Source organism: Anarrhichthys ocellatus, unplaced genomic scaffold (genome assembly GCF_004355925.1).
Source record: "Anarrhichthys ocellatus isolate YVR2014 unplaced genomic scaffold, GSC_Weel_1.0 scaffold10, whole genome shotgun sequence".
NCBI classification, from domain to species: domain Eukaryota; kingdom Metazoa; phylum Chordata; class Actinopteri; order Perciformes; family Anarhichadidae; genus Anarrhichthys; species Anarrhichthys ocellatus.
This window is the reverse complement of record NW_022280040.1, coordinates 871088-881280: the sequence shown is the minus strand read 5'-3', so window position 1 is coordinate 881280 and position 10193 is coordinate 871088. Positions and strand designations below refer to the sequence as shown.

Genomic DNA, 10193 nt, shown 5'->3' with positions numbered 1-10193 from the left:
CACACACACACACACACACACACACACACACACACACACACACACACACACCCACACACACACACACACACACACACACACCTTGCTGTCGATCTCGCTGCTGCCCAGAGAGGTCTGGATGACGTAGAGCAGAGCATCTGTCAGGCCGTCACACTCCCTCATCCTTCGTCTCGCCTCCTCACCGGCAGAGCTTACATTCCTGCCACACAGATACAAAGAACACTGATCAGAGTCTGTGTGTACGAGCCTGTGTGTTTGCCAAACAGAAAGAAAAAGAAAAACAAATGAGAAGAGTAAGAGAGTTGGTGAGGAGGGAAGATAAGACAGGAAGACAGATGAAAGAAAAAAATTAAAGCTGGTAACGAGGGGTGTAGAATGAGAGAGAGAGAGAGAGAGAGAGAGAGAGAGAGAGAGAGAGAGAGAGCGAGAGAGAGAGAGATACTGTTAAACCTGGCAGCTCTCCCTAAACTAAACAATTGAAAATGGAACATTAAAATTCTGGATACATCTCAATCTATGCCCCGAAGGCTCGCTTCATTTTAAAGCACTTGACTAGAGTCCAAAAAAAAGAGGAGGGTGAAAAACAAAAAAGCCGCTTTAGTCAGACAGTTGGTTGCTGAACTTCACAGCCAACACTCACACCAACGCTGCTTTGATAATTTCGCAATATTGTAACATTTATTATTAGCAGCTTTGCCAATGTGACGCACCAAAATAATGAATAGAATTTGAATTGAACTGAAGGTACAGGTGGGTGGTGTTGGGTTGGATTTGTTTGGGTTTTCAACATGGAGCTGTCTGCAATACAGATACACTCAGTCCCAGACATTGACTCATTTGGCTGTGTCAATAGAATAGATATGAAACCGAGATGTATGGTACCAGATAGACTATTAGATTGAATATTGCATTTCCTTTCCTGAACACAAGAATGAAAACACACAGCTAAATGTTCATAGAACTTCAAACACGACCTGATTTAAAGTCACACAATATTATCCATTGACCAGAGCATAACAGTGCTTACATTGCAGTAACTGACTCTACAGGGATTATTGACGAGGCTGTATGATTTATGTAAATTCAGTAGGAAATATTTAGAAAATTGAGAAATGAGTACATTTATTTTACATTGAATAACAACTTGGAAGGGAGCCATGCCAGCAATAGGAGACAATATCATTTTGACATATAGTACACACTTTGTGTTTTCATGCTGCTATAAAGACAAAATAGCAGGCAGGTTAGTGCTCAAACACTCCGCTTTCTTCTAACAAGTTCCTGGAGTTTGGTTTCCAAAGAAAGCTTTAAGAAAATAGAAAAGCAAGAAATGTTTTTTGAGTGTGTCTCTGTGTGTATAGTGCTAAAGGCAGCCTTTAGGGAAATCAATATTCGAGCCATAGCAGGCATAGTGAAGTATGTGTGTGTCTGTCTAATAATAAATACCAAAGTGACAAATGTATACACAGTCTTAAAATCTCATTGTCACAACCACGCAATATATTTCCTTAGCGTAGTCACAATGTGCAAAATCAATCCTTGTAAATTCTGTTCATAGAGACGATGGAAGGAGAGTGCTGTCCTCTAAAATTGTTATATTGCACAATAGTGTGGCTATTAGTGTAGTGATAGTTATAGAGTGGGAATACATTGCTCTATTGGCTGTCTCAGTATTCATTTCTTTGCGGTTTTTGACTGAGGATGGATCGATTCATCACAGAGGGACCCAATCTGACTGTGTGTTTGGATGATGTCTGCTTGTGAGCTTCCTTAACACTTTACCCAGTAGTTTTAAACATAACTTGATCATATAAATCAATAGTATCAATATTATTATCAATATTATCAAAGCACAAATCTGTTTCTCGTGGCTGGGGCTCGAAAAGTTGAGTTCTTGGAGTTTGCAAATATGTCAGTGTCAGCATATACCATTCCATTATGGCCTTAAACTGCAACACAACTGTGGGAATATACAGCCACAGCTCTTATGCTTATTACATCTCTGTATTTATAGGCTGGTGTTACACACTGGACCTTTATTTAAGGACCATACTGCAGTATAACCTCCATTACGCTGCCTTACCGATAAGGGGGGCATGGGTACAGATGACACAAAAAAAAGAGAGCAAGAAATCAGAAATAATTAACAAACCACTTAATAAAGTTTGGCAACGTGAGTTTAAAACTACTTTCTTTAAAGGGTGAAATGTCAAGAAAACACACGAGATGGACAATAGAGTCGAGAATAAGGAGACAACGCGATTCATCCATCACATTGGCATTATAAAGATATCACAGCTGCTTCCCCACTCTACGAGATGAGGTCAATCATTTATTGTACTGATGAGAAAGAGAGAAACGAGTGAGAGAGAGGAAGACATGGGAACTCAATTAAAACTTCAAGAGAAGGTCAAGTAATTTTCACCCGCGCTGAATGCTAATGGAGAAAACAAGCTTAGCAGAGACACAATACTCTGCCGAGTCAATATAAAACAACAGAACAGCGAAAAACACTTCACCTTGACTAATGTTTCAGCAGCGAAGACAGGAGGCGGGTGGGTGAGAAAGTGAGAGGGTGGAATATGTATTGCAACCCTCAGCCTTGAATATGTTGACTACTGAGATTCGCATCAAGTTTTTTTTATCTGATGCCTTATCATGGGTGGAGGTGAAGGCACCTGGCTGTGCGACATAAATGTTTCACTTAAAAGAACTTAAACAAAACGGTGACGTTCGCCAGTATTGATGTACACTGTAGAGACAAAATGAGTGCCTGAAGATGCCCTTGCTTCTGTTGTCAATAGATTAGACAAGAATCTAATGTTCTTGAAAAAAGAAAGCAAAAGGCCTGAAGGCCATTATCATTCAGTTTTTTAAAGACTGGGATGTACTTAGACTATACAGTATACTGAGCAATGCTGAAAAATAAGTTTTAATCCTTTCTGACCAGATTTGATAAAAGTACAATTCTGCAAGTTCTGTTTCTTGCACAAATTGTATTCAACACAAAATCAAAAATAAAAGATATGAATATCTTTAATTTGCATTTCCATAACAGCCTCATGTTTTTTTTTCAGACTGACAATTATTACCACAGACCAATGACGTCCCAGCGAGTGGTGCAATAATCCCATCAGGTGTGGGAAAGGTTCATTTTGTTGAATGATTTCATCCATGGCCCTGCTGAACAACGAGGAGCGAAGCCAGATCCCGATGGACTCCATTGATGTTTGTAAAATAGAAAGCAATCCTCTACGCTTTCATGCTTCCAGATATTAGAAGTGATATAGCGTATAGCAGACGTATAAAGGCAAGCAATAACGTCCATGTGCTCTCAATATATTCAAGGTCCCTACAGCTTGTTAGTTGCTAAAATCCTAAATTTCTGTGCAATCTTTTTAAAACCCAGGAATGACAATTATTCTGATGTTGAATACGTGTGTTGGTGTGGAAAGGCATGCACACAGCTGCCCCATGGAGATGAACATTGCGAGTGTGTTTGTGTGTACTCACAAGAAAGAGTGCGTGAACGTGTCTGTGTGTGTGTGTGTGTGTGTGTGCTTGATGTCTTTGCACATGTGCTTGTTAGTCTAGTGGTTCTGTAATGAAGCATGAAATATTGTGCCTTTCTGCAACACGCCTTCTGTGCTAGTTATTGGCAAGCACAGTGAGGCCAGAATTTCTTATGCAAAAAATAGCCTGTTAACTTTTTTTTCCTTTTTTTTCTGGGTGTAATGTGTCCTCGGGCATTCTCACATCTTGCCGTGTTGCATCACGAAATATTCAAATAATGCTTGTTTGTTTGAGTCAGCTTCCTGACTGTAACATAAGGGATTTATGGGCCATGGTAACATAATCTGAGCGTATGGCTATCGCTCAGAGAGCGAGAGAGCTGATCAGATGACATATTTCATAAGAAGATGAAGGATGAGTATGGAAGGGGACATTTTAAGCAATGAGTCTGTGCATGAACTCTAAAAAGACTTTACTCAGAGAGGGCATGTGTGCACCTACATGCTGGTTTTACCTCTGTGTGTGTGTGTGTGTGTGTGTGTGTGTGTGTATGTGAGTGTGTAAGTGATGGTTTGTGTCTGTGAATCTGTGAATGCCCGTAAATTGAACTGGTAATCTCGACTATTTAACGAGTCCATTACAGGCTTGCACTTAATCCTATCTGATGTCACTCCTCATTAATTCAGTCTAACTCATTAGCCTGCCATGTTAAATAATTACCTACTGAGCAAAAAGACACCGTACTAGATTAAGCATCCCATTCAGGATGTAAAAGTTGTTATTATAGCTGCCGTAAAGTAGAAGGAAAGTGCCATTGGTGCCGGTGCTAAAGAGTAAGCCTTTTCCCAACTTAACCTCAGAAATATTTTGAAAATACATAGTGTACTAGTCCTAATAGTAACTTATGGCTTTTAATGTTAACGATCAGTATTTTCTGTCTTCCTGAAGCATAATAAACAACATTTGGTTTCTTTTTATGGGACTTTTTTTTGTGGTAAACATGGTGTGAAAGTGCTTTGGGAATACAACAAAATATGAAAATATTTATCGGAGTGCTGCTGGACCAGCATCATTAGAAGTAGAGATTTGAAAAGATCTTTGAAACAAATGAATGAAGAAACTGAAAAGAGTTAACTGAACTGAGTGCATATAGGACAGTAATTCATATATATAATATTTTGGGTATAAGTCTGTCGTTGGCTGCTCTCTCGCAACATTCTCCTACATAAGTGAGAACAACTTTACTAACAAGCTTCCTGGTATCTGCAGGAGTTGGCTTTGGCAGTCATTAGAGCGCGGCAAAAGTTGACCTTGTTTTTCACCAATTAGGCCTACAATCTTTTAAAGATACCAGACAGGTTATACATTTTTTATTCCACATTGATTTTCCTCTCCAGGGTGCAAAAGTGTACCGTAGGATATGACTAGAGAGTCGCTGAGTAAATCACATGTTAGTCACTACTCTACAGGTTTTTGAGGGTTCATGCAACATGTATACGGGAAAGATGTCAACTTGAGTGACTCTTGGACAGATGGCTCTCTAATGTTGTTCAAGGAACAAATGGCCACTGAGTGACTTTGTCTCAAACAGCTGGTGTGTGGTAGCTCTGCACAAATATTGGATGGTGTGCGTGTGTGTGAGGGGGCAGCAGAGGGTCATCACCAGACGTAGCGCACAAGCCTACAAACCAATTAATATCAATGAAATATGGAAACAAAGTCATTCGTGACCACCTACTCCTTATTCTTTATTCATCCGATAACTTATTCTACTGCTCTGCCACAACTGTGGGTGTTTGAAAGGAAGCAAAATGAATGTGTTTATGAGTGTGTGATGCTGACTAGTACACACACACATAGAGACAGTGTGTATAGCGTGGAGGCAGCAGGTTTTCTCCAGCTTGGCTGTAAACCAACAACCTGCAGGGAGGTAAACAGCCCCTGAATGGGGGATATGGAAACCCCTTCACAGGAGACCTTGTGTCAGGCCTGATAACACTGTGTGTGTGCGTGTGTGTAGGTGTGTTTGTGTGTGTGAATAGGAGAGGGAACTTTAATGCCCGCCACCCAATTAGACAACATATGGGTCCATCAGCATCATTAACTGCTACACAGTTAATATATGCACACATGAACACACAAACATACATGAAAATACACACAAACGCACACTCACACACACAGACACGTAATCGAAACACCTGATGCCCTGACACCAGTTCACTCCCATTATCATATACAACTCCCCCATGCCGGCTGTGATTTCTGAGATTGATTCAGTTTAATGCCTTTGTTTTTCAGCGGGAACGAAAGCGTGCACACACTCACACATGTGCATATACAGTACAGACACATATACAAGCGGACTGTACAGGCGCATATGCCCTCAAACACACAAAAAAGAAGCAGACATAGATACACCAGTGCGCACAAAGGCATGTACACACTCTCATGCAGTGCACGGACACAGAAACGCACGAAGGAACAATGAGCGAGGTGAGAGGTCTGAAATTGAGCTGATGTACACTGGGACCTGAACATTGTGGCCTTGTGTCAGTTTAACCCTCCCAAGAACAGACACTGGGATAGAAAACAACCCTGGTGAGCAGCAGAAACACCTTCATTACTCTCTGTGTCTCAGCTCCCTTCTTTGAGATCCCGTTAGTCTTGTTCACCACTTTCTCTCCGTTCTTATCTTTGAAACTTCTGGTCTTCTTCTCCTCTACTCTCCCGTCCTCCTTCTCCTTTACCAGCTTTTTCAATTCGATCTGTACCCTGACAGTGTGGAGCAGTGCTCTGACAGAATCGTTTGTCTTTCCCCCGCATCTTCAGAGGTACACACACACTGAAGTCCCATAAACACCTTAGTGAGTTAGGAAATAATAAACTTGACATAAAAGTGGAAAGTCTACAGATATCACTGGCAAAAACTGATACTGTAACTTAGTCTTAAAGTTCAAGGCAATACATCTTGCTTTGGGGTAAACAAACAACTAAAAGAAACTCAAATGGTCTGATTTCCATACTAAACACATTTTGGTGAAATCTAGGCAGCATTTAGTGCGAGTCTCCTCATGCACAACATTAAACACATTACTTTGAAATAATCTGTTCCCTCAAATCATAAAAAAACATATCCCCATGTACCCCTATTGGTATCAAGCCATGCATATGGTGAGAGATTTTATTTCAAAACTTTTTAGATACCTGAGACGTCTGTCGCCACCGCAGTGCAGTGGGGGACAATTTAGTTTGTGAGATTTAAAAAACTCCAAAAGCTCCAAAGCAAGCTGTTCTCCATCCACATCAATAGATACCAAGAGGGCCTTGATGGGAAAAATGTATTTTTTTGTGATTTAACCCTTTAGATTTGCCTCCTCTTTTCTGGTGTCATGAACAACACTTAGTCATTGCCAAGTACTTACTGTAGGTATCGCGAAACCTTCGACATGCATGACATGTGATGAAGACCCATTTCAACTCATTTGGCCTTAAACAGCAAACAAATTCAAAGAAAATGTGATTCTTTTTTTGTCGTATTTACAAAATGTAGCTTAAATATACTCAAGTCATTATCTCTGATGCAAGAGTGCTACCTTTTCCAACTCCGAATGGGAATACATTTCATTGATATGAAACTTCTAAGGCATGACTTTATAATCACAATCACCTATATTCTGTACTCTTGCAAGTACCCAGTTATATACACCCAGGTTTTTTTCTCATGCATTAAATAATGCTTTTCTCTTTTGATACTGCATATCGTGGTAATGACCTATTGGACCACCCTCTCAATCCCCTGTTGTCAATCCCTTCAACACACAGGTGGACAAATTATTTGTTACAGTTAACAACAACCCAAGTACAAATGCAATAATACAAAACAGTTCACAAAATACATCCCAGCAAAAATACAACAATGTAACTTTCCCAAATGAATATCTATTGCAAATGCAAAGCTATCAGTGGACTGAATTAGATTTTTACAGGTGTTTGTGATATCGAGTTATTGTGTATAATCATCTTGTCCAGTACCACAGGCCCCATGACAGTTCCTGTGCTATTCCATTACTATTCTGACAACACAAGCCGGCGAGGTTTATAACAAAAATCTCAGCTGGGTTTTATCTCCAAAACGCTTATTTAATTACATCCAAGCAATACACCTGGCACTGAGCGCTGTGGTTAAAATTTAGAATAGATATCAAAGTGGTGTACTTCACAAAGCGGTAGGTCCTCTGAGGCGATGTACAACAGTAGTGCAGCCAAAACACAGGAATGTACAAGAGCTATGTTGCTGTTATGTCTGAGATAGTTGTACTGTCGAAATGACAAACAATTGATAAAGGTTGATGTCTTCAAAAAAGAAGTGCTGGTGTTGAATCGGTTCTTCCAACTGACTGGCAGAAGATGTTTATTTATGTCCAAGAAATCTGACTTAAAAGCATCCATGACCAGAAGCGTGCAAATATTCATAATTACACATTGTGGATGTTTGGAGAGACCACAATTATGCAAGCTGGTATTCATATTTAAAGCGATCACAAATGGGAACAATTACCGGAGCAATTGGAGGCCTTTACTTTGGTATGTCGATTGTATGCACACAATGTAGCACCTAACACACACAATTATGTGAATTACAAAGAAAAGCCTGTTTGCGACATCTTCAGAATGGCTTGAAATGCTTTAGAGAGACCTTCAATAGCCGGAGATAAGCATTCCAAACAGCTTGAGAGAAGCTCCGCAAAGCGAGTGGGGTGAGGTTTAATCCAGAGGCTGCTGGTGGTTGATTGAGTGCACAACTCAAAGAGAGACAGCCAAGTGGACATGGAGTTTTTTTCTGAACCGTTTCTGCCCTCTGTGGAGTTGGTGTGAGAGTGTGCGTACATGGACAAACAAATGTTGCCGTATAGGATCAAGAACCAGAGCTCCTTTTCTGTGCTTAGGACATACAAGTGAAATGTACACAGCCAGAATTAAAAATCACAACTACCGTGTGTTTGTGCAGAGTGTATTGCTATGTAAAAAAGGTTGATCATTTTCTGGATTCAACGAAAGATGACTTAGGTGTGTATCAAAGAGCTAATGTTGCTACAAGGTGAACTCGAAAATGAATCGACCAATGTCAGATTGGATGTACAGTAGACTTTTTCATCAACAAGTTCATCAACGTCGAGTGAACTTCTCCGATTTCTGACAAGTCAAAAAAAACAGTGATCGACAAATCTATAAGCTGTGCTTCATTGTTTCAAGCATTAGCAACTAGGGAACATCATCACAATGCACCGAAACAAAAGTCTTGACGCACAAAGGACATACAATTGGAGGAGTTTCTATGGTTACCATCACAAATTAGGGAGAGAGATAGAGAGAGGGAGAGAGAGGAACAAATGTGCGCTGTGTTCATCGTTTGTGAATATATGCATCTATAATCACACAGCAGTGAACATTCAAAAGAGCCAACATTCATTCTGACAAACAATGAAGTTGTCTCTTTATGGTGAATCTCAGCTACAAAGAAACACAAGAAAACGATAGTGGAAACACTTTGTTGTGTTCTTACAAATGAGAGTGAGATTAAAGGATTAAAGGAAGAGAGAGAGGAAGAAAAAAAGAGCATATGATTGTCTACGATAAGAGCGTATATGTGTGTGTGTGTGTGTGTGTGTGGGCTGCTTTTACCTGAGACACCCTGTAGCGTTGCGCAGCACCTGTGAGGTATGAAGATGGAGCTTGCGGTCATCATGGTGATTGGGGGAGGAGTCCCAGTTGGAGTGGGGTATGATGACGCTGTTGGTGAGAACGGCCAGGGCGTCCTGGATGATCGGCATCTTCAGAGCATCACATGACGACAGGTTCCAGAGCACACCTGCACACACACACACACGCACGCAGAGAGAAACACACATAAGGAAGTATTTAATTTCTTTGTAAAAAAAACAATTAAACAAGTGTTGCATGGAAAACAAAGTAATTATGTACTTAATGTTAATTACATCAATGTAATCAAGATTGTTAATTTTCCATTTGTCGACAGAGGAAAACATTTGTATAAAATTTTAAAGCAAATGGATCCATTAACCTCTCAGAGATGTCATAGCAAACATTGTATTTTGTGATGTCAGTGCTGTTTAAGTATATCCCTCAGATTTAAGAAATCAGAACAACCCCAAACTTGTCTAATCATCTGCTTTATGTTACCGATCCAAGCAAGACCTTTCTGCTGCACTGGAACTTCACGAAGGAAGTGTGGAGGTGCATCAGTACCGGCAATGCGGGACAAAAATGCCACCCACTCCTTTATTCTGGACTCCGCCTCTACAATCGACCTGATACCTTGTGATATCTGAGGAAATGAATTAGTTTGTTGGTCCAGGCGGAAAGCCAACTGTCCAACCCAGTGCATCATTTATCACACACTTTGGGAACACAGGCGCACACACATATACCAAAATACACCCTAAGCATATGCAGAGTTAATCAGTAGAAGTATGCAGCTCCATGTACACAAGTTGGCAAGAAAGACTTGGAAGTTTGTATTATGTACACAAGGATACTTTCAATCACCTGCAAGGGCAAGCATACTGTACACACAGTTCATTCTAACGGTAACACTTAATCATATACAGTATGGGTACACACACACACACACACACACACACACACACACACACACA

At 40.3% G+C, this 10193-nt stretch overlaps 1 protein-coding gene across 5 annotated transcripts in view; it reads right to left on the bottom strand.

Moving 5' to 3' along the window:
• ctnnd2a (catenin (cadherin-associated protein), delta 2a) overlaps positions 1–10193 on the bottom strand; it is a 221379-nt gene that overhangs the window by 43734 nt on the left and 167452 nt on the right. For all 5 annotated transcript variants that reach the window (XM_031849928.1, XM_031849932.1, XM_031849929.1 and 2 more), the window contains exons 15-16: positions 9199–9385; positions 82–199 (exon numbers count right to left, since the gene is read on the bottom strand). In XM_031849928.1, coding sequence (XP_031705788.1) covers positions 82–199; positions 9199–9385 — 305 coding nt within the window. The remainder of the gene's footprint in view (positions 1–81; positions 200–9198; positions 9386–10193) is intronic.